This window comes from Jaculus jaculus, chromosome 1 (assembly GCF_020740685.1).
Source record: "Jaculus jaculus isolate mJacJac1 chromosome 1, mJacJac1.mat.Y.cur, whole genome shotgun sequence".
Lineage (NCBI taxonomy): Eukaryota > Metazoa > Chordata > Mammalia > Rodentia > Dipodidae > Jaculus > Jaculus jaculus.
In genome coordinates, this window is record NC_059102.1 from 155445725 (window position 1) to 155468837 (window position 23113).

At 48.6% G+C, this 23113-nt stretch overlaps 1 protein-coding gene across 2 annotated transcripts; it reads right to left on the reverse strand.

Moving 5' to 3' along the window:
- Positions 1–1848: 1848 nt before the first annotated feature.
- Ascl2 (achaete-scute family bHLH transcription factor 2) lies at positions 1849–3901 on the reverse strand. 2 transcript variants are annotated; one of them, XM_045141942.1, is made up of 2 exons: positions 2994–3901; positions 1849–2433 (listed from the first exon to the last, which is right to left on the reverse strand). In XM_045141942.1, the coding sequence occupies exon 1, from the start codon at positions 3614–3616 to the stop codon at positions 3032–3034; it is 585 nt and encodes a 194-aa protein (XP_044997877.1). In that variant the 5' UTR covers positions 3617–3901; the 3' UTR covers positions 1849–2433; positions 2994–3031. The 2 variants fall into 2 exon arrangements, with proteins under 2 accessions (XP_044997877.1, XP_044997878.1); XM_045141943.1 differs by having other exon boundaries at positions 2984–3901.
- Between the last annotated feature and the right edge of the window lie 19212 nt (positions 3902–23113).

Consider the following 23113-nt stretch of genomic DNA (forward strand, 5'->3'; position numbering starts at 1 on the left):
GTTAAGAACCATGCGGGGGTGGGGGCCTGGTGCAGTAGGGAGCAGCCGGCTTGCTCAGGATCGGGTGTGTGGCACTTGGCCATGGTCTTGTCCCTAGCAGAAAGCAGGTTGGAGTTTGTTTTTTTTTCTTCTTCTTTTTTTTCTTCTATTTTTTTTTATTATTATTTCTTTGTGGAGAAAAAAGAGAATGGGTACACCAGAGCCTCTTGCCATTGCAAATGAACTCCAGATACATGTGCCACGTTGTGCATCTGGTTTTATGTGAGTAATGAGGAATGGAATTCCAGCTGTCAGGCTTTACAAGCAAGTGCCTTTAACCACTGAGCCATCTCCTCAGCCCCAGACTGGAGTTTCTGTTTATCCCATTAACATACCCTCAGTTTCTAGAGAGAGAAATGTGCTTGTTCTTTTTTGTTTTTGTTTTGAGACAGTTTCTGGATATATATTTTGGCTGGCTTCAAACTCAAAGCAATTCTCTTGTCTCAGTTCCCCAATTACTAGGACCACAGGCATGAGCCAAGAAAGGTGCTAAATGAAGGCTGAGAGCTCTGGCATTCTTAAGATGTCCCATAATACACTAGGACCACACCAATGACACCACTACAGAGATGTGCAGTCCTGCATGTCCTTTGCAGCCCCAGCATCTGTGACAAGGACTCTCGTCCTCTGGCCCATGCTTCCATGTGTCCCCCCACCTGACAACAGCAGGAGTACTCAGGTCCCCCAGTTCCCAGAAAACACGGCCAGACTCATGGTGTGGCCATGACCCGGTGCCCCACGCTGCCATCCAAGGCAGGGTCCATTCCGCCTTGCACCCTCAGTGCACACCTGAGCTACTGACCCCATCTGAGCCTGATTCTCATTAGGCCAGCTGACTACCCTTGACCTAAGTAAGCTCTGAATTCGGCATTGGCCCTGGCTCTGACCCAGGCTAAAACTGCAGCTGACTAAAGAGGGGCTCTGGGGACCCGATATTCTCCAGTGAAGGTGAGGACCTTGCCAGCCCTACTTTCTGAGAAATATTCGCCCCTTGGATACAACAGCCCTCCGCACCGCCATCCTGGGTACTTGGAAAATACCTGCTCCACAACACAAGCCACTCCTGCCTTCCAGAGCTCCAACGGCTGTGCTCCAGCTACTTCCTCGTGAAGGATGGGGTACTTTGCAGCACCCTAAAGCCACCTCAGGATCCCCTCCCACACCCTGCAATAAATGGGAGCTTTGGGCACACAGACTTCAAAGCTGCGGAGGGCTCAGGGTCAAGGGTGTGCCTAGCATAGTGGCCTGCCTCTCTAGGCTGGGGGAGGAAGTCTGGATTGGGATTCCTTGGAAAGCTTCTCAACCTTCCTTGTGCACCAAGAATTTTACAACTGGAGTAAAGAGCTACAGGGCCTGACCATGGTCCCCAGACCCTGCAAAGCAACAGAGGGGCCCAGCACTTGCTAACTTCAAGCTCAGAAAACAGGCCCAACCTCTCCCCCTAAAATTTGGAAGGTGGGCCTAGGGTCAGCACCATTTTTTTCCCATCAGGCAATTTGCCTAATGCCACCCACCTGGGGATGGACAACGGAGAGCTGGACCTGTACAGTCTGTGATCACAGCTCCTGGATGGAGGTCGGATGGTGCTCCCTGGTCAGTGGATCATCTAGCAGCCAGCACTTCCCCAGTCACACACAGGAGAGCCCTAGTCCTCCAAGATATATGTGGAGAGGTGGCTAGAGTTGACTGTCACACCCATCCACCCACCCTAGAGGTGGCAATGTAAGAAAGAAGTGACCACCTGAAAGTGTGACCCACTCCCCTCCACGCAGGTCTGGGAACAGACAGAAAAGAAGGGACTCTCAAAGGTCACTGACAACACCATCTTTATACAGTGGACCGCCTTTATGGAGTGCACTTTTGTTAAGACAGGTTCCCACACAGTCAAGCATCAATACCAGGCTGGGCTTCAGAAAAGGAAGGGAGCAGCCAAGCACCCTGTTCTTTGGGGCCTGCCTGGTCCACACCTTGACCAGGTTGTAAAGGTCCAGCGGCCGGGGGGGGGGGGGGGGGCAGCAGAAATAGAAATAATCTTTATTATGCTCCAAGTTTAAAGATCCTTTGTACAAAAATAAGTCTTCATAGTTTCAGCAGAGTCCCTCTGGCAGTTCAAGTTAATGGGTAAAAAGCAGACTGCTGTCCTGGTAAAAATCCTCTCTTGAGATATCTGATAGCGCTAGGTAGGGCCCCAACGATGTCTCCCCGCAGGCTGCCAGGCCACAGTGGGGCCAGGCAGGGGTCATCGTCAGCACTTGGCACTTAACTCAGGCGGGGCCGGACAGGGCAGCGTCGGCCGCGGGGCCCCAGGCTCCGTGGGAGTTATAAGCGCTGGCCAATCCACCTGGAGGCAACCAGAGCATGGGCGGCCTGGCCTCTGGGCATCCCGGGCTGCAGCTGCAGAGGGGATAGAAGGCGTTAATGTGAGTAGACCCTGCCCCCACGGCCCTAAGGTGCAGTCAGCAGTTTCGTTTGCATGGTTGATTTTGGAGTCTGAGCCCGTGGGTGCCTCGATTCCGTCTGAGGCCCCGGCGGGGGCGGGGCGCACGCTCTGAGCCGGTGCGCGGTGACTCAGGGCTCAGAGGCAGTCGACTCATTCCGGCACCCCGGCCCAGGAGGCGATTTGCAATGCAAACTCACCCCGCCTCCAGTACCCCACTCGGCGGGGATCCGCCAGCACTAGGACCTCGTCAACCCCGACAGCCTCTCCCCTCGCTAAATTCCCCCCTCCCCCACCGGCAGCAGAGCCTGGAGAGGAAGTTTTGCAATCCCGGACAAACAAACGTCTTGCTCGGGCTTGAAAAAGTTGGGAGGAAAATGAAGAGTCGAGCGAGATCGAAGTGATCGCCCAGGCCTAGTCGGCGGCGCTGTGTCCCCGGGGACGCGATGCGCCAGTCCACTGCCCACCGCGCCTGCCACCCACCCTGCGGTCCTCCTCCCCACGGACCTGGAGTTACCTGGGGAGGGGGTCGGGCGCGGTGGGGGGCGAGAGCTCTCAGTAGCCCCCTAACCAGCTGGAAAAGTCAAGCAGCTCCCGCTCCACGGGGCTCAGTTCGCCTTCGCAGCCACTGTCGTCAGAGGAGTAGGAAGAACGCGGGGATCCGGGCTCAGAGCTGCCCCCACGGCCCGGGGACGACGAGGCACAGGACGGCGAGGCGGCGGTGGGGGAGGTGGCGGGTGGTCCACGGACGGGCGAGGGTCGCGCGGCAGGTGCAAGCAGCCCCCCGGCCAGCGCGGCGCGCACCGCGTCGTGCTCGGCGAGCAGGCTCTGCAGCGCGCGGATGTACTCCACGGCCGAGCGCAGCGTTTCCACCTTGCTCAGCTTCTTGCTGGCGCCGCCGTGCGGCACGTGCTGCCGCAGCGCCTGGAAGCCCAAGTTCACCAGCTTCACCCGGTTGCGCTCGCGCTCGTTGCGTCGCGCCACGGCCGCGGCGCCGCCCCCGGTCTCTGTCGTTGCCGGTCGCCGCCGCCGGCTGCAGCGAAGCAGTTCCGGGGAGGCCGGTCTCCGTCTGGTAACGCAGGCACCAGGGACGCCAGGCGAGGGGGTCACAAGTCGGGGCACGGCGCCGCCGCCGTCCATCGCTCCCGCCTCCACCCACCGCCCCGGGTGCTTGCTCCCAGTCTTCGTGTGCTCCAAAGAAAGAAAGAAAGAAAGAAAAAGTGCGCGCAAAGCAACTGGGGGACGGTGGGAAAGGGACGGCCGCACCCCAAGGAGCCTGCGAGCGACTCGCTGCGGCGAGCGTCCCTAGTCGTCTGGAGCTCGGTGACACACACACACACACACACACGCACGCACGCACGCAGACGAGAGGTGGCGGTCCGTGAGCTCCGGGAAACGAAGGGCCCGCGTGTCCCGCGCGTGCGATCAGACGCTCCCCGGGTCTCCCCGTGCGCGGCGCAGGCGGCGCGTTTTTAAATGTATAGATAACCCTCCTCCGCGCCGCCGCCGCCTCCTTTCTCACGCCCTCCTTCCTTCGCCTCGCCCTCCAGCCACGCTTCGCCCTCCCCCTCGCGCACACCCTCGGCTACACCGTGCGCGCGCCCCCAGCCCCTCCAGGGCGCAGTCCGCGCTCTGCGGGTCACCCGTGAGCCAGCAGGCTCCTGGCAGGTGCCTGAGTGCGCCCTCTTAGGTGCTGGAAGCGATTCCAGAGTGTGAATCCCGGCTGCCCTCCGTAGACCCCCCCGCACCTCCAAGAGCTGTCAGAAGGTCTCAGGAAGAATCTTACGGCACCCTACCCCACCCAAGCACGCAGTCCCAAGGGCAACCAGTTCCTGGCGCCCACAGAGCGCGCTCTTGGAAGATGAGGTGGGGGGGGGGAGGACTGTCAAACTTTGCCTTGGCCGCCAGGGAGGCGCGCTAGACCCCCCGAGGGCAGCACGCGCCACGCAGCCCGCCCTGGTGGCCGCCCCCTGGAACCGAGGAGGCGGAGATCTCAGCCAATCGGAGGCCACCCGTTTGGCCGATGGAGGCGGACACCTCCCCAAGCCCGTCCCCTTGGAGGAAGCGTACGCCTGGCGCGTGGCTCCCGGAATGCTTCGTGAACAAAGCTCCACGCCCGCTCCGCCCCGCCCTGTTGCTCCCCTTGCTACCCGGGTGACCACAGTGCGCCGGGGAAAAACTGTACCCCTTCGGGCGGGGCGGGGCGGGGCTTGAGGAGTGGTCCAGCACTGGGTTCCTTGCGATTGTCAAGTTTACCTGGGAATCTGCTGCGATCTGACTATGCACTCTCTGGGCTGGTGGTGTCAGTGTACCTCAGGCCTAGGGCACCAAGCCTCGCCCTGAAGCGCAGGAGTGGTGGAGGTGTGCAGTCAAGCCCACCTTTACCCTTCATGGAGACTCTGCTTTTCCAGTGTTCCCCACCGACTCTCGCTCCTGCCTCCTAGTTCTGCGTTGCTTTTCTCGGTGGCCGATGCCTTTTGCATCTAGCCAGCCTTGTTCCCTTTTAGTTTGGGTGGCGTGGGAGGGGTGTTATTGTTTTCCTCAGCCACACTTCTTAGGGCCTGTGCCACTGGCTTGAGCCTCCCTGCCCCATCCTTCCCCTGAGAACGATGAGACAGTCGGTAGAGAGAAGGTTTGAAGGGGCCAGGATGACAGGAGTACATAAAAATGCACTATCAGTGGAAAAAGTTTGGTCCTGCCCTTCTGTCTGGGAAGTGTGTCCCTGAGGCCATAGCCAGGCCGGTTTTTCCCAAAAGGACCAGGTGCTCCTAAACCTCTGGGAATTAAGTGTAGATCAGGTGGTTTAGCTGCTCAGAGTTGTTACCTTCTCATAGCTGCTAGGGGAAGGTAATAGGCCCAAGGCTTCTCCCCCAAGGAACTCTCTGTCATAGGACATTTACTGCCAGCAAGGTGGCTGCCCACTGGCTCTAGGTCCTCCTAGGCTGGTCTGCTTGACCTTCCCATTGTGCTGTAAGTAGCACCTGCCTAGGTGCCTGTTCAGAGAACAAGGATGTTCTCAGTCACCACCACCCCCAGTCCCATAAAGCAATCCAAATAAAAATGGGGGGAGGGCTGGAGAGGTGGCTTAGTAATTAAGGCGCTTGCCTGCAAAGCCTAAGGACACAGGTTCAATTCCCCAGTCCCCATGTAAGCCAAAAGCACATGGTGGTGCATGCATCTAGAGTCCATTTGCTATGCCTAGAGGCCTTGGCATCACCATTTTTCCTCCCTCCCTCGCTCTCTCTCTCTCTCTCTCTCTCTCTCTCTCTCTCTCTCTCTCTCCAATAAATAAAAAGCATAATAAACAGGGGCAATCAGAATCATTGATTCACCAGGCTGGACTTGGCTGAAATTGTGTCTTTGGTCTGTCGCTGGTGTCCTTATTGGTGTGAGTAGGTATAGTCCATGGCTTCCTGGGTAAAGTCACAAGACAGGTGCACATCTTAGCAGCATGAAACACACAGTGTTATACAGTGTCCCCACCTCCTACACCCAAAATGTTCCATCTTCCCAAACTGACACCTTGTCCTCATTAAACACTGCCTCCCAACCCTTGGCCGCATTTTGCTTTCTGCCTTAGTGAATATGCCTAGAGCCTCAGACAAGTGGAATCATGGGCTTTATGCTTTCTTGTCTGACTTATGCCATTCAGCACGTTGTCAGAATGCCCTTCTTGGGGAAGGGAGTAGGTTGAGACTATCTCCACTCATAATTCAGACTGGCCTGGAACTCACTATGTAGTCCTGGCTGGCTTTGAACTTGTGTTAACCCTCCTGCCTCGGCCTCTCAAGTGCAAAGAGCAGAGACTGGAGCCACCACACTCTAGCCCTGTCTGAATGTGCAGGAACCCCCTAACCTCAGCTTCCCGAGTGCTGGGATCACAGGCTGCACCACCACACCAGCTTTTCCTCCTTTTCTTTAAAAATATTTTTATTTGGGCTGGAGGGATGGCTTAGCAGTTAAAGCATTTGCCTGCAAAGCCAAAGGACCCAAGTTTGATTCCCCAGGACCCACGTTAGCCAGATGCACAAGGGGGCACAAGTGTCTGGATTTCATTTGCTGTGGCTGGAGGCCCTGGTGCACCCATCCCATCCCATTCTCTCTCTCTCTCTCTCTCTCTCTCCTTCTTTCTCTGTCAAATAAATAAAAATTTGAAAAAATATTTTTATTTATTAATTTATTTGCAAGCAGAGAGAGATAGAGAGAAGAGAGACTATGAGAATGGGCACACCAGGGCCCCAGCCACTGCAAATGAAAACTCCAGATGCATGTACCACTTTGTGCATCTGGCTTTATGTGGATACTGGGGAATCGAACCCTGGTCATGAAGCTTCAGAGGCAAGTGCTTAACCGCTAAGCCATCTCTCCAGCCCTCTCCTTCCTTGTTAATGCTGAATAATGTTTTAGTGTGTGGGTAGAGGAATTGAGTTTCTACGCTCATCTGTCAGTGAACTCTGAGGTTCTTTCCGCTCCTTGGTTATTGTGGATCATGCTGTCACAACACCATGTGCAGACATCTTTTCTACCAGAACTGCTTGCAGCTCTCTTGGGCATAGGTCTGGGAGGGGAGCTGGTGGTAGGTCATAACAGGGTGTGATTGTGGTTAACTTTTAAAAACAGCTATTTATTTATTTATTTGGTTTTCGAGGCAGGGTCTCATGCTAGTCCAGGCAGACCTGGAATTCACTATGTAGTCTCAGGGTGGCCTTGAACTCATGGCGATCCTCTTACCGCTCTCTCCCAAGTGCTGGGATTAAAGACGTGCACCACCATGCCCAGCTTAAAAACATTCATTTATATGAGAGAGAGAGAGTATGTATGGGTGCACCAGGGCCTCTTGCCACTGCCAGTGAATTCCAAACGCATGTGCCACTTTGTGCATCTGGCTTTATGTGGGTCCTGGGGATTTGAACCCAGGTTGGCAGACTTTGCAAGCAAGTGCCTTTAAGTGCTGAGTCATCTCCTCAGCCCTGTGTTTGATTTTTTTCAGCACAACTGTCCCATTTCCCATGGCAGCCAGACCCCCTCATAGTCCCACCAATAGTACACAGAGCTCCAACAATGTACTCAGTGTGTGTGCGTGTGTGTGTGTGTGTGTGTGTGTGTGTGTGTGTGTTGATATACATTTGTATGTGCCTTTGCAGTGCTTCATAATTTGCTCACAGAGGCCAGAGTGGAATTTCAGGTGTCCTGTTCCATTGCTTATCTGCCTGGTCTTGTTTTGAGCCAGAATCTCTTTGTACTGATCCCAGAGCTTGCAGAGCTGTGCCTATTGTTGAATATCTGCTTCCTTTTGGGACTGGTGTTACAGGTGCCCATGGCCATGCCCAGCTGCTTTTTATGTGGGATCTAGAGAATGGGCAGCCTCAGCCCTCTCGCGCCCTCATACTTGCACAGGAAGCGTACTTCACTGCTGAACTGTCTCTCTAGCCCTTTCCTGTTTTGTTTTGATTTTGAAAGTAGTTTTCTACATCATGGTGAAAGGAAATTAGTTTTGTTATATTTTTAGCCACCTAGATGTGTTAAAGCTGTCCCTAGCTTTGGGGAAGTACTGAAGCAGAGAAGGGTCCTTATTGGTGTAATGGTCTCAGCCAAGGCTGGCATGTCCATGTGACATGCACACTGAGGCATAACCCCCCAAGGACTCTCAAAGTCATGTCTGTCATGCCAGTTCGTGGCGTGTGTGTGTGTGTGTGTGTGTGTGTGTGTGTGTGTATACATGTGGATGGCAGAAGTCAATGTCAAATGTCTTCACCAGTTTCTTTCCACTTTATTTACTGAAACAAGGCGTTGTGATCACCTTCCTGTTGCTGGGACAGAGTACCTGACCAAAAGCAGCTGATGGGTGGAAAGGATTCATTTGGCTTACAGTTTTCTTGCTTCATGATGGCAAGGGATTGCATACCACAACCAGAGGCTGCCCATCGCCTCTGCCACAGCAGGGGGAGAATAGCAGCAGGAGAGTGAGCTGAATTTTGGCAAGGGGCAACTGGCTACAACACCCCAAAGCCCACCCCCAACAACACACCCTTTCCAGCAAGCCTTCCCCTCCCAAATTGCCATCAGCTGGGAAGTAAGCATTAAGAACACATGAGTTTGTGGGGAACATCTGATTCAAACCCCCTCATTCTGCCACTGGTCCACTGAACGCGTGACCATCCACGATGTAAAGTGCAACGCATTCACTCCAATTTTAAAGGTCCCCATGGCTTTTATCAATCCCAACCCTGTTCAAACATCCTCATAGTTCCAGGTCTCTTAACTGTGAGCCTGTAAAACCAAACACACACACACACATGGCATAGATTAAATATTTAGACTGTAAAAGGTGGCATTGCAACAGAAGATTGAACCAATGCAAGATCTCAAACCAGCAGGGCAAACATCAAATCCTATAGCTCCAAGTCAGACTTCTGTAACCAGTAACAAAATCTCTAGAGTTTCAATTCTGCCCCTCCAGCTAGATCACCCACAGCCTGGGGAAAACTCCATTCCAAGTCGGAAGCTCTCCTTGACAGCCATTCTATAGTCCTGGCATACAAAAAAAAAAAAAAAAAAAGTCCAAAATCCTGGGTCTCCACTGCAACTTCGTCCTCATGGCCTTGTTGGTCATCCATACAGGAGCTCCAACAACTTTGCTTCACATTGCCCAGCGGCCATTTCCAAAAAACAAACTGTTGCAAATCCAAAAGCTGGTTCTTACATTCATTCGTCAAACTTCCATAATCCCGGGTAGGCCACACAATGTGTTAACCCAGGAGGAATAAAGCTAATTTTGAAGAACAGGAAAACACCCTAAGCATTCTTCCTCCAGGCCACCTCTGTTCAAAAGAGTCAGCATTCCTTCAACTGTTCCAATGCAGAACAGCTACCAATTTTTGTTGTTGTTGTTGTTGTTATAGTTACCCTCTCATTACTTGGCTAGAGCACCTGACAAAAATCAGCTGATGGGAGCAAAGATTTTATTTTGGCTTACAGTCTTGAAGGGAAGCTTCATGATGGCAGTGGGCAGCATGGCATGAGCAGAGGCTGGACATCACCTCCACTACAGCAGGTGGAAAACAGCAGCAGGAGAGAGAGTTCTGACTCTAGCAAGGGGGAGCTGGCTCTACCACCACCAAGCCCACCCCCAACAACACACCCCCTCTAACAAGGCTCTACCTCCCAAACTGCCACCAGTTGGGGACCAAGCTTAGACGCATGAGTTTATGGGCACATCTATTTCAAATCACCACACAGGGCATCTCACTGAACTGCAAACTTACCATTTTATCTTAGTCTAGCTAGTCAGGGGGTCTGTGTGTCTTCACCTCCGCAGCTCCGGGATTACAGGCACACAGCAGCATGTCTGGTATTTACCTAAGTGCTGGGGGTTTGAACTCAGATCCTTATGTTTGTATAGCAAGCACTTTGCCCGCTGAGCCATCTCCCCAGTCCATTTTATTTTATGTTTATTATCTGTACAAAATAATGGGTTTCATTATGACCTATTCCCACATGTGAAATATGTACCTTGATCATATTCACACTTCCATCACCTTCTCCCCCGCCCCCTTCCCTGCCACTTTCCTCTTCCCAAGGAGTTATCCTTCTATTTTCGTGTCTTTTTCTTTTTAAATCTAGACTCTGCACAAGGGGAAAATGTGTGATACTTGTTTCTAGAGAGATGGGTTACAGTTCTACTCGTTTTCTTGCAAAGGACATAATTTCACTCCTCGTTATGGCGGAACAACAATCCATTGTGGAAACGTACAATATTTTCTTTATGTGCTCATCCAGGTGGTGATGGCGCTGCTCCATCAATGGTGGAAGAAGCTGGTTACTTCCGTACATCCAGAGAGAAAAACTGTAGCAACCAAACACTGACAAGCAGCAAGCACTGCCGGAACTCAACCTGCTCTCTGCATGCCTTTGGGCTGGAATCCAGACTGGCCCAGTGACACGGCCCTGAGCAGGAATCTGCCTGCTAGAGGCTGAAGTGGCAAACTCAATTAAAAAACTTTTTTTTATTTATTAGAGTCAGAGAGGAGAGAGGGAGAGAGAATGGGCGTGCCAGGACTTCCAATCCCTGCAAAAGAACTCCAGACACGTGTGCCCCCTTGTGCATGTACCTAACGTGGGTCCTGGGGAATCGAACCTGGGTCCCTTGGCTTTGCAGGCAAGAGCCTTAACCACTAAGCCATCCCTCCAGCCCTGCAAACTCAATTTTAATAAAACATCTGAGTCTATGGGGCCATGCATTCAATCTACCACAGGCACCTAGGCTGATAGCACAACTGCGCTGCGATAAACGTGGGTGTGGATGCAGGGACCACTGAGGCATGCTGATCTGGAGTCCTTCAAGTAGATATCCAGGAGTAACATATATACCTAAGTCATATGGCAGTTCTACTCTTAGGGTTTGTGTGCATGTATATGCCCAAGAGGCGGGGGAGAGTTGTGTGCACGATGTACTGATGCGTCTGGTCCCATGCAGAGAGCAGAGCAGAATGTCAGGTACCCTTCTCTTTTGCTCCTCCACATACTTCATTGAGAAGGAGCCTCTCCTTCAACCCAGAGTGGTTGCTTTTAGTCAGTGAGCCCCAGCAATTTTCCTCTCTCAGATCCCTGCAAGACTAGCGTTCCACATGTGTGTGGCCACACCCAGATTTGTTTTGTTTTGTTTTGTTTTGTTTTTGTTTTTTGAGGTAGGGTCTCACTGTAGCCAGGCTGACCTGGAATTCACTAAGGAGTCTCAGGGTGGCCTCGAACTCACGGCGATCCTCCTACCTCTGCCTCCCAAGTGCTGGGATTAAAGGCGTGCGCCACCACGCCCAGCTACAACCAGATTTTTTACATGGATGCTAGGGAATCAAACCTGGGAGGTCTGAGGCCCTCATAGTTAAGCAACAAGTGCTCTTACACACTGAGCCATCTCCTCAGCCTCCTACTGTTAGATTTTTGAGAAACTTCCTTCCTCATTTTCTATTGGCTGCACTAGTTTATATTCATACTGACAGCATGTAAGGGTTTCTTCGCCCCCCCCCCCCGCATATTGTTACCAGCATTTTTTGTTAGAAAAGCCATTGTTTTACATGTGTAATATGTGTGTGTGTGTGTGTGTGTGTGTGTGTGTGTAGAACAGAAGGTGACATCAGGTGTCTCCACCTTATTTTATTTTGAGCTAGGGTCTCAATAGACAAGTATAATTAAGAAAACAGGGCTAAAGAGATGGCTCAGTGGTTAAGCACTTGCCTGTGAAGCCTAAGGACCCTGGTTCGAAGCTCAATTCCCCTGTACCCATGTAAGCCAGATGCACAAGTGGTGCATGCATCTGGAGTTCATATGCAGTGGCTGGAGGCCCTGGTATGCCCATTCTCTGTCGCTCTCAAATAAATAAATAAATAAAAATAAACAGAAATTAAAAAAAGAAAAAAGAAAACCAGAAGAGGGCTAGAGAGATGGCTTAGCAGTTAAGGCACTTGCCTGTGAAGTCTAAAGGCCCAGGTTCGATTCCCCAGTACCCATTCAAGGCAGATGCACAAGGTGGTACATGTACCTGGAGTTTGTTTGCAGTGGCTAGAGACCCTGGTGTGCCCATTCTCATTCTCTCTCAAATAAATAAGTCAATAAAATATTTTTAAAAGAAAAGAAAAGAAAACAATAAGACACTTTTTGTTTGTTTGCTTGCTTAATTTTATTTTTTGAGATAGGGTCTAACTAGAATTACAAGCATGCTTAACAAGCCCAGCTGAAATGCCACATTTTTTAAATAACACAAATATTGGAGCTGGTTGTTGTCTCAAAGGTAAAAACCACATATTCAGCCCAATCAAGATCCTCCGTTTAATCTCAAGACACCCCCTCCAAGCCCCAGATATATGAAAATTGACAAGTATAAATATGAAAATATTTTAAATTCAGGAAAATTTCCATTCATAACCAACATGGACTTATAGAGACTGAATCTCTCTTCCTCCTCTCCAAAACAAAAACAACCAAAAGAATCAAATTCATAAATTCGTGGTTTTCAACAAAAGACAGGGGTCCCAAGAGGTAGGAAGGAGGTAGAGGGCCCTACAATATCCCACTACTATCCTAAAGACCCTCCCTGCCGTGGCCTGGGAAACCCCAGAGGGCATCAGGACATACGTGTGTGGGAGTCAGAGGCTGCGGCGGTACCATCCTGAAGGGCTACATAGAGCCCAGCTCTCCTCAGATGGGATAGGACCATCTGCCAGCCAGCGAGGGGGGGGGGGGCGCTCCTAACTCAGGAAGCATCTGGTGGAGTACGCAGGCTCTTACCTCAGCAATGGGGAACAGTTCACCCTAAATCAAGCACCACTAGAGTCCTATCAGGTCTAAAGCGGAACTGTCCCAGAACAAAGCTAAAATAGCAACACAAAAATACCCAGCGCCAGGCTAGGGAGATGGCCTAGTGGTTAAAGGTATTCGCTTGCAAAGCTGGGCAGCCTGGGTTCAATTCCCCCACCACCCACGTAAGGCCAGAGACCTTGTCTCAAAGAAGTGGCATGCTTGCCTACACACAAATACATAAATATATTTAAAAAGATGCCCGGCACCTAAAAAGATAAAAGTCAAGTGTTGGTGGAAGCCTGTTCCCTGGGAAGGTGTGAACACATATCTGTTTATCCCAGGAAGGGCACAGATGACAGAAGCAAAGCATGATGACACCAACGTCAAACTCGGTGAACAAATGAGTTTACTGGGGTGGCTTGATGTGGAGTTACTTACAGGAATGGGAATGACTCAAAGGCAACTGCCTCAACACAAAGCCCACCCCAGCCTAGGGGAGGACTCACGGAAGCTGTCTCTGGAGCACTCAGAGGGTCTCTCCCCCAGCAGGTGTTGACTGTTCCTATGAAATTGAGAGGGTCTTGTGATCTTCAAAGTTTCAGCTTTCCCAGATGACTTACTTCCTGATTCTCCTGATCCTCCCGCCTCCCTCTGGGAGGGAATGTTTCAATTCAGTGTTTCAATTCCAAGGAAATTGCTACACAATGTCACAATATCTGATACTTAATATATTTTATTTATTTATGAGGGGAGAGAGAATGAGAGTGGTCTCTCCAAGGCCTCCTGCCACTCTTGACAAGCTCCAGACTCACGAACCATAAAACAAACTTAAATAAAATGCATCACTTTGTGCAACTGGCTTTATGTGGGAATTGAAACTGGGCTGTCAGGCTTTGCAAGCAAGTGCTTTTAACTGCTGAGCTATCTCTCCATTCTAACATCTGATATTTAATCAATAATGACAGACATGCCTGTTATGGGGGAAACCAACTGCTCTCTAATTGGACTGGAGGCCCGCTCTGTGGGAGGGAATACATCCCTGATACTGAAAACCTATATCAGGGGTAGTCATGAGCCCTAGGGTTGTAACATCTGCTGGTGTCTGGCTAAATGCATATACTATGCTCACCAAACTGCCCAGTAAAGCACTTCTGTTAATGTTCATACCCATATATTAATGCTACTCTCACTTTTGGTTACAGAAGCTTCTCTTTTCAGATGTCAGTGACCTTGGGATGACTCAGAAGGTACCTTGGTGCTGAGAAGAAGTGACAGAGGAGTGCTCAGCACTGCAGTATCTCTATCACACCTTCCAAGGCTCAGGGTCCATTGCGGAAGATGTGGCAGAAAGAATATAAGAGCCAACGGAAGGATAGGACTCCTTACAATGTGCTCCTCTAGACACAAAATGGTCTGGATATCCATGACCTCACAGTGCCTGACACTACCTACACAAGACCATCATAAGAGGAGGAAAAGATGATGACATCAAAATAAAACAGAGACTGATTGAGAGGGGGAGGGATATGATGGACAGTGGAGTTTCAAAGAGGAAAGTGGGGGGAGGGAGGGAATTACTATGGGATATTGTTTATAATCATGGAAGTTGTCAATAAAAATAAATAAATTTTAGCCAGGTGTGGTGGTGCACGCCTTTAATCCCAGCACTCAGGAGGCAGAAGTAGGAGGATCACCGTGAGTTCAAGGCCACCCTGAGACTAGTGAATCCCAGGTCAGCCTGGGCTAGAATGAGACCCTACCTCAAAAAACTAAAAAATGGGCTGGATAGATGGCTTAGCAGTTAAGCACTTGCCTGGAAGCCTAAGGACCCCGGATCAAGGCTCGATTCCCCAGGACCCTCGTTAGCCAGATGCACAAGGGGGTGCAGGTGACTGGAGTTCATTTGCAGTGGCTGGAAGCCCTGGCGCACCCATTCTCTCTCTCTCTCTTTCTCTATCTGTCACTCTCAAATAAATAAATAATAAAAAAAAACTAAAGAGAAAAGAATTTAAAATGTGTGAATCACCACACCCTGCTTAAAAATTAATGACAGACATGCAAACTATCAGGAAAATATGCCACATAATGAGGAGATAGGTAGATATATGAATGAATGAATGAATATCCAGTTCTGATAAAGATATTCACAGAAAATTAACAGGATAGGGGGACAAAATGGTCCTGTGACTGCTTTTCATAGGTTGAATATTAAATAGAGACATAGCAGATATATATGGAAAAAAAAAAACCTGAAGTTCTAGAAATGACAACTCCAATGTCTTGATGCACAATGCACATGGTTGGATCCGTGGCAAATTGGATGGTATTAAAGAAAATGCTGGGCAGGAGAGATGACTCAGTGGTTAAGACACTTGCCTACAAAGCCTGTCAACCCATGTTTGATTCCCCAGGACCCACAAAAAGCCAAATTCATAAAGTGGCACATGCATCTGAAGTTCATTTGCAGTGGAAGGAGGCCCTGATGTACCCATTTTCTTTCTCTCTCTCTTTCTGTCTACCTCTTTCTCTTTGTCTCTTTCTCATGAATAAATAACTAAATTATTTTTTTAAAGAAAGAAAATGCTGAAGAACTTGAAGACAGAGCAATTTGTGGTATCTGAAATTAAACACAGAATGGAAAAATAATTGTTCTGAAGATGGTGAGCTATGGACAACCATAATGGTCCAATACCTGTGTGACTGGAATGAGAGGAAAGTAGGCAAGAAACAACACATGAAGAGAAAGTGGTTGAAAAAAAAATTTTTTTTTTTTTTTGGTTTCTCAAGGTAGGGCCTTGCTCTAGGCCAGGCTGACCAGGACTGTACTATGGCCTCGTCCTCACAATCCTCAGCCTTGTGAGTGCTGGGATTAAAGGTGTATGCCGCCACCATACCAGGCATTTTTTTTTTCCAAATTTGATACAAACAATAAGCTGACAGATCCAGAAAGCTCAGCCCAACCTAGGAACAAGAAAACACAAAAACACATTTTAGGCTTGGGAAGGTGGCTCAGTGGTAAAAGGCACTTGCTTACAAAGCTTGACTACCCAGTGCCTATGTAAAGCCAGATGCACAAAGTGATGCATGCATTTGGAGTTTATTTGCAATGGCAGGAGGCCATTGTACTCTCTTTCTCTCTCTTAGTCCAGTTGTTTAAGAACCATTAGTAAAGGAGAAAATATAACCGGAGAAGAAAAGGTATGTTTACATAAGCACAAAAAACACATATAGAGAAGTGAAAACAGGATCTCCGTGTGCATCTACACTCTCAACAGCTCTCTTCACAGGAGCATGGCCCCCGTGCCCATTGCGGTGAATGGATGAGCAAAGTGTTGTCTAGTCATACAGTGGAATATTACTCAGTCTTAAACGTGAAGAAAGTTCCAACCACACATCATGATGCGCACTTGCAATCCCAGCACTTGGGAGGCTGAGTCAGGGGGCTTGCAAGTTTGAAGCTAGCTTGGGCTATCTAATGAGTGAGACCTTGTCTGATATATAAAAGCCAGGTGTGGTGGCACACGCCTTTAATCTCACACTCGGGAGACAGAGGTCGGAGGATCGCCGTGCGTTCGAGGCCATCCTGAGACTCCATAGTGAATTCCAGGTGAGCCTGGCCTAGTGTGAGACCCTACCTGGAAAAAAAAGTTAAAAAAAAAAAAAAGAAACCCTGATGCACACTACGAGATGAACAAACTTTAAGGACGTTATGCAGAGTGGCAAATCTTGTGGGATCTAGTTTCCATGAGGTCCCTACAGTCATAACATTCATGGAGGCAAAAGGTAGAATAGTGGCTGTATTTGGTACTTTTCTTGCTGCTGTGATTAAACCTGTGCAGGAAGCAACTTAAGAAAGGAAGGGTTTATTTGGGCTCATGGTTTGAACAGCCATCGTCCATCACGGCAGGGGAGGTGGGGCAGCAGGGGTAAGGCGGCTGGTGACGTGACATTTGCGGTCAGGAAGTGGAGGGATGAACACTGGCACCAAGCTTGCTTTCCCCTTTCTTTAAAAACAAAACTTATTTACTTGGGGGGGGGAAACGAATGAGTGCACCAGGGCCTTTAGCTACTGCAAATGAACTCCAGATGCATGAACCACCTTGTGCATCTGGCTTATGTAGGTAGGGGGAATTGAACCTGGGTCCTTAGGTTTTGCAGGCAAGCATCTTAACCACTAAGCCATCTCTCCAGCCCATTTTTCCTTTTTCTTTTTCTTTTTCTTTTGTTTTTGTTTTTCAAGGCAGGGTCTCACTATAGCTCAGGCTGACCTGGAATTCACCATGTAGTCTCACGATGGCCTTGAACTCATGGCGATCCTCCTATCTCTGCTTCCCAAGGGCTGGGATTAAAGGCGTACACCACCACACCCAGCTTCGTTTTCTCCTTTCTAATCCATATAGGACTCCAGCCCATGGAATGGCACTGCCTACATTCAGGGTGGGTCTTCCCTCACAGACATGCCCACTGGGGTGATTTGGTTCAGGTGTCTCCTAGCTTGTGTCTTCTGAATGTTAGGTCCCCAGCTGGTGCCAGTGTGGGAATTGGAGCTTCCTGGAGAAGATGTATTGTTGGGGGCTCAGTGGTTAAAGGTTGCAAAGCCTGCCAGTCCAGGTTTAATCCCCCAGTACCCACGTAAGACTAGATGCACAAATTGGCACATGCATCTGGAACTTGTTGGCAGTGGCAAGAGTGAGAGGGAGTAGGCAGGTAGGGTGACTGGACCCCTGAAAGTAAAAAGGCAGGAAAGTCTGCACTTGATAGAAATCAAAGATGATCTGACTTCTTATCTCTTGCCTTGTTCCCTAGACCTATTTTTCCACAAACAACCTGGGACCCTCTTGGAAGGGAGGTCTTTCTTGGGATTTAAATCGAGTCCTAACACTGTGGTTGGTCAAGTTCAGCCCCCAGAACTTGGTGTCAGGCTAGCCTCTTCCTGAAAGGGCTCCTAGCCCTAACCAACCAATTGTCCCTCTGGTTCACCTGAGCCTGAAGGCAGGCCACTACCGTAAGGATATAAATGCATTTGAGAGGGGAGGGCACACTCTCTGAGCTGCCTGATCACTCAGGAACTCCCAGGACTTTTCCCTGGGCTCAGCAGAGGCCCAGCGGGCCCTAGCCCTTACGCCCCACATGGGCTTCTTTACCCGCTCCAGCTCCCCACGTGGCAGGAGTTCCTTGAACTTTGTTTTTTCTCCTTTCTTTCCACGGTTTTTCCAGGCCCTCTACATGGGATCTGTAGCCACGTGGGTGCCTTTCCTTGCCTGTACTTCCCTCAATAAATATAATAATTTAATAATAATCATCCTTCCCAATGCAGATTAAAATTACATTGAGATTCCATCTTACTCCTGTCAGATTGGCTACCGTCATGAAAACAAATGATCATGAATGTTGGTGGGGATGTGGAAAAAGAGGAACCCTTCTACACTGCTGGTGGGAATGCAATCTGGTCCAGCTATTGTGTAAATCAGTGTGGAGGTTCCTAAAACAGCTAAAGATTGATCTACCATATGACCCAGCTATAGCACTCCTAGGCATATATCCGAAGGAATCATCTCATTTCCTTAGAAATGCTTTACCATGTTGATTGCTACTCAATTTATAATAGCTGGGAAATGGAAACAGCCTAGATGTCCCTCAACTGATGAGTGGCTAATGAAGATGTGGCACATTTATACAATGGAGTTCTACTCAGCGGTAAAGAAAAATGAAGTTATGAAATTTGCAGAAAAATGGATGGACCTGGAAAGGATTATACTAAGTGAGATAACCCAGGCCCAGAAAGCCAAGCGCCACATGTTCTCCCTCATATGTGGATCCTAGCTACAGATGATTGGGCTTCTGCGTGAGAATGAAAATACTTAGTAGCAGAGGCCAGTAAGTTAAAAAGGAGACATAAAGGGAAGAGAAAGGAAGGGAGGAGGGTACTTAATAGGTTGGTATTGTATATATGTAAGTACAATGATTGAGATGGGGAGGTAATATGATGGAGAATGGAATTTCAAAGGGGAAAGAAAGTGTGTGTGGGGGGGTGGAGGGTATTACCATGGGATATTTTTTATAATCATGGAAAATGTTAATAAAAATTGTGAAAAGAAAACAAAAATAATAATAATAATGATAATCCTTCCCAGCCTTGTTTTATTCTACTCTTTGATTTAAAGTGGGCATGAGCCCAGGGCTTAGGATTCCAGGACTTTCCTGAACCCAGAGCACCCAGTTACAAGAGGCCCCGGCATGCCCGTTCTTCCTCTCCCTCTCCCTCTCTCTCTCTCTCTCTCTCTCTCTTTCAACTAAATAAAATATTTAAAAAGAAGAAAAAAAAGAGAGATGCTAGAACTCAGACAGTGATCTCTGTCTGTCACATGTGGTTATGCTGGCCAGATCTGCACCACTCCCTGAGTTCTTCCACGGCAGTGGAAACGGCTTGGGACTCCAGCCCCTGTTACTCCTGGGAAGGCAAATCGGAAGCTGAAAAGCTTGCAGAAGGAAGCAAGTGCCAGGTGAACTGCTTGGACATTTGAAACTAAAAGACGTCTGAGCTACACAGGCCCATGGGACCCTTCCCAATGCAGAGATGGCACTGCCAACCAGGGATGCCCACTGAAACCAGTGCACCTGCCCTGCTGCAGGCCCACTGGCCTGTTCCTGCTGTCTGAGCTGTACCCAAAGGTTGTGGGAACACCATGACTCACCTCTGACAACCAAAGCCCACTTCCAGGTACCCAGAGGAATCACGGAAAAGCAGATTCTGGGGACCTATGGCTTCTGCAATGAATGAGCGCAGCAAGTTGAGCTTCCAATTCCCAGGTCTGCTATGCCTAGCACGCTGCTGCCCTCACAAGCCATCACCCTCTCCTGAGGGGCTCAGCAGCTGCCTGCCAAAGACAAGCTACAGCCACCTTGCCATCAGCGTTTTCCAGAGACCAACGTCAGGAGGAAGCAGCCCAAAGGGTCCTGAGAGGAGGACTCAGTCCAGTGAAAACCAGGCCACGAGGTAAGTTCCTGTGTGGGACCTAAATGGATAAGGGAGTCGGAAACTCTGAGCTGGTCTCTGCTAGCAGAACACAGATACCCTGTGCCCTCAATTACAGGAGCGCTCAACTCTCCCAGGTAACACCATAAAGTTTTCCGGTGGGCAGGACTTTCACATTATTTTAGCCCATGTGAAGCCCTGCCTGGGGGAACTTTCAACACATACCCTCAGGGGGCCAGTTTGTATAGGCCCAGAGGGCAAGGCTACGAAGGTCAGAGAACTGACTAGAAATTTACTACAGAACTCTCTGTCACACCTGAACAACCACTCACAGGCTTAGTCTGACAGACCTATGGCACTACTATTATGAACTGTAATCATAGGAGAGGAAGAAAGGACTTTGGCACATGTATATAACCAGTGCCTCATTCCATATCCCCTGTGATACTGGTGAGTTTTTTAATTTTTAATTTTTTTTTGTTGTTTTTTTGAGGTAGGGTCTCACTTTAGCTCAGGCTGACTTGGAATTCTCTATGTAGTCTCAGGGTGGCCTCGAACTCACGGTGATCCTCCTACCTCTGCCCCCCGAGTGCTGGGATTAATGGCATGCGTCACCACCGGCAATTTTTTTATTAACAAATTCCATAATTATAGACAATAAACCATGATAATTTCCTCCCTTCCACCACTTTTTCCCTCACAAATCCACCTTCTATCATATCCCCTCCCTCTCTCCATTAGTTTGTTTTCTTTTGATGTTACTGACTTTTCCTCCTCCTATGAGGGTCTTGTGAAGGTATGGCTAAGCACTGTGAAGTCGTGGGTATCGAAACCACTTTGGTCTGGAAGATTATAGTCCTTGTTTTGGGTCTTTTGCCTTGTTTTGTTTTTGTTGTTGTTATTGTTATGGTTGATGGACTTAGTCATTCTTTTCCTTTTTCTTACTTTCTCACATTTGTTTTAGATTTCCTGCTTGTGCCATTGCAGGTGCTCTGGTCTCCTCTACTCCCAACGTTGTCGCTCTTGTCTACAGATGTCACTGCTCTAGCAGCCCAAACACTCTTTCTACATTTTGGTATCCATGCCTAAAAGTATACCCATTAAGTGTCAAGCTACTGTATTTAAACCCTCTAGCCCATCAAAATAGTCTCCCAATACAGAAAAAAAAAAAAGAGAGAGAGAGAGAGAGAGAGACATCCGGCTCCACAATTGCCCAGAACACAAGAAAGAGACATGAAAAACAAAGGACAACAATCCATTACCACACTCCCCAATGCTCAACTCCCCCGCACTGGAAAAAGAAAACGAGGTAGCTGAAATGTCAGAAAAAGAATGTAGAGCTCTGCTTCTAAAAACAATCAGTGACTATACAGACACGTCAACGAAGCAGAGGAGTGAGCTCAGAAACATTCAAAGTCCTGACAGGGCAGCGAATGACGCGGGGAGTAAACTGTGTGTGGGGGGGTGGGGGGCAGGGCCAGGCCAGGGGAGTCATAAATGTGAAGGGAAAAATAGCAAGGAAATTGAAATGCCAAAAAAGAATCAAACTGAAATTATGAAAATGAAAGCAGTGATCAATCAAAAAAAAAAATTGCAGGACTGACTTAGCAGTTAAGTCATTTGCCTGCAAAGCCAAAGGACCCAGGTTTGATTCCCCAGAACCCACATAAGCCAGATGCACAAAGAGGCGCATGCATCTGGAGTTCAACTGAAGTGTCTGGAGGCCCTGGAGCGCCCATTCTCTCTCTCCCTCTTTCTCTGTCAAGTAAATAAATTACAATATTTTTTAAAAACATTGCATCAGATTGCTGTGAGTTCGAGGCCACCCTGAGACTTCATGGTAAATTCCAGGTCAGCCTGAGCTAGAGTGAGACCCTACCTCGAAAAACCAAAAGAGAAAAAATTGTATCAGAAGGTAATGCTAACAGATGTGATCATGTAGAAGAATGAATCTCAGAGATGGAGGCTGAAGTCAGGACAGTATTACACTTGGACTCATTAATAAAGGAAAAGAAATTGCCAGGTGTGGTGGCACACACTTTTAATCACAGCACTTGGGAGGCAGAGGTAGGTGGATCACCATGAGTTGAAGGCACCCTGAGATTACATAATGAATTCCAGGTCAGCTTGGGCTAGAGTGAGACCCTACCTCAAAAAAACAAAAGAAAAAGAAAAAGAAATGACAGCACATGATCGATATTTTCTAGGAATTCTGAAAAAATTTAAGAGAACCAACCTCATAATGCAAGTGGTAGAAGACAGCTGAGATAATTGCAAAAGGAATTGATCAATTGCTAAGTGAAATTACAAAGAAAAATTTCCCAAACCTAGAGAAAAACACTGACATCCAAATACAAATCACATACAGAACTCCAAATAGACTTGACCAGCGAAGGCACTCAGCCTGACACATCACAGGAAGGAATGATATCAAAAAAAATTATTAATGAAGAAACAATACTAAAAGCTGTAAGAGGAAAATGACAGCTCTCACACAAAAGCAAGGATCTCAGAATAACCTCAGATCTCTCACCTGCAACCCTTAAGGCCAGAAAAGATTGAACTGATATATTCCAGGCTCTGAAAATGAACAGCTATCAACCAAGAATGCTTTACACAGCAAAATTATCTTTCAAAGTAGATGGATAAGTAAGGATAGTCAAAGATAAACACAAACTAAGGCAAATTATATCAACCACACCAGTTCTGGAAGAAAAAAATTAAATAACTGAAAGGAATACTTTATGTGGAAGAAGAAAGACAGCCCCATCTTGTAAGACTGAAAAACAGGATACCCAGAAAGAAACCAAGGAACAAAGAAAAATTGGGAAAGAATCAACTATGCGTCATGCAACAAATCAGCACGCTATAGTGAACAAGGACAAGAAATGCCAGCAATGCTGCCAACAAGAATATCACCCAGGGCTGGAGAGATGGCTTAGTGGGTAAGTGCTTGCCTGTGAAGCCTAAGGACCCTGGTTCAAGGCTCGATTCCCCAGGACCCACGTAAGCCAGATGCACAAGGGGGCGCATGCGTCTGGAGTTCATTTGCAGTGGCTGGAAGCCCTGGCGCGCCCATTCTCTCTCTCTCTCTCCCTCTCTCTCCTCTTCCTCTTTCTCTGTCACTCTCAAATAAATAAATAATAAACAAAAGAATAAAAAAAATAATATCGCCCAACAAAACATGAGGGAAAAGCAAGCTTCTCTGTATAACAACCCCAAATGTAAGGGACTTCACCCACCAATTGTGATGGTTAAGTTTTTTTTTTTAATTTATTTATTTGAGAGAGAGAGAGAGGGGTAGACAGAAAGAGGGAGAATGGACACACCAGGGCCTCCAACCACTGCAAACAAACTCCAGACAC

What these genes read in the sequence shown, in the direction of transcription:
- Ascl2 (XM_045141942.1), bottom strand. Translation starts at nt 3,616, where the DNA reads ATGGACGGCGGCGGCGCCGTGCCCCGACTTGTGACCCCCTCGCCTGGC.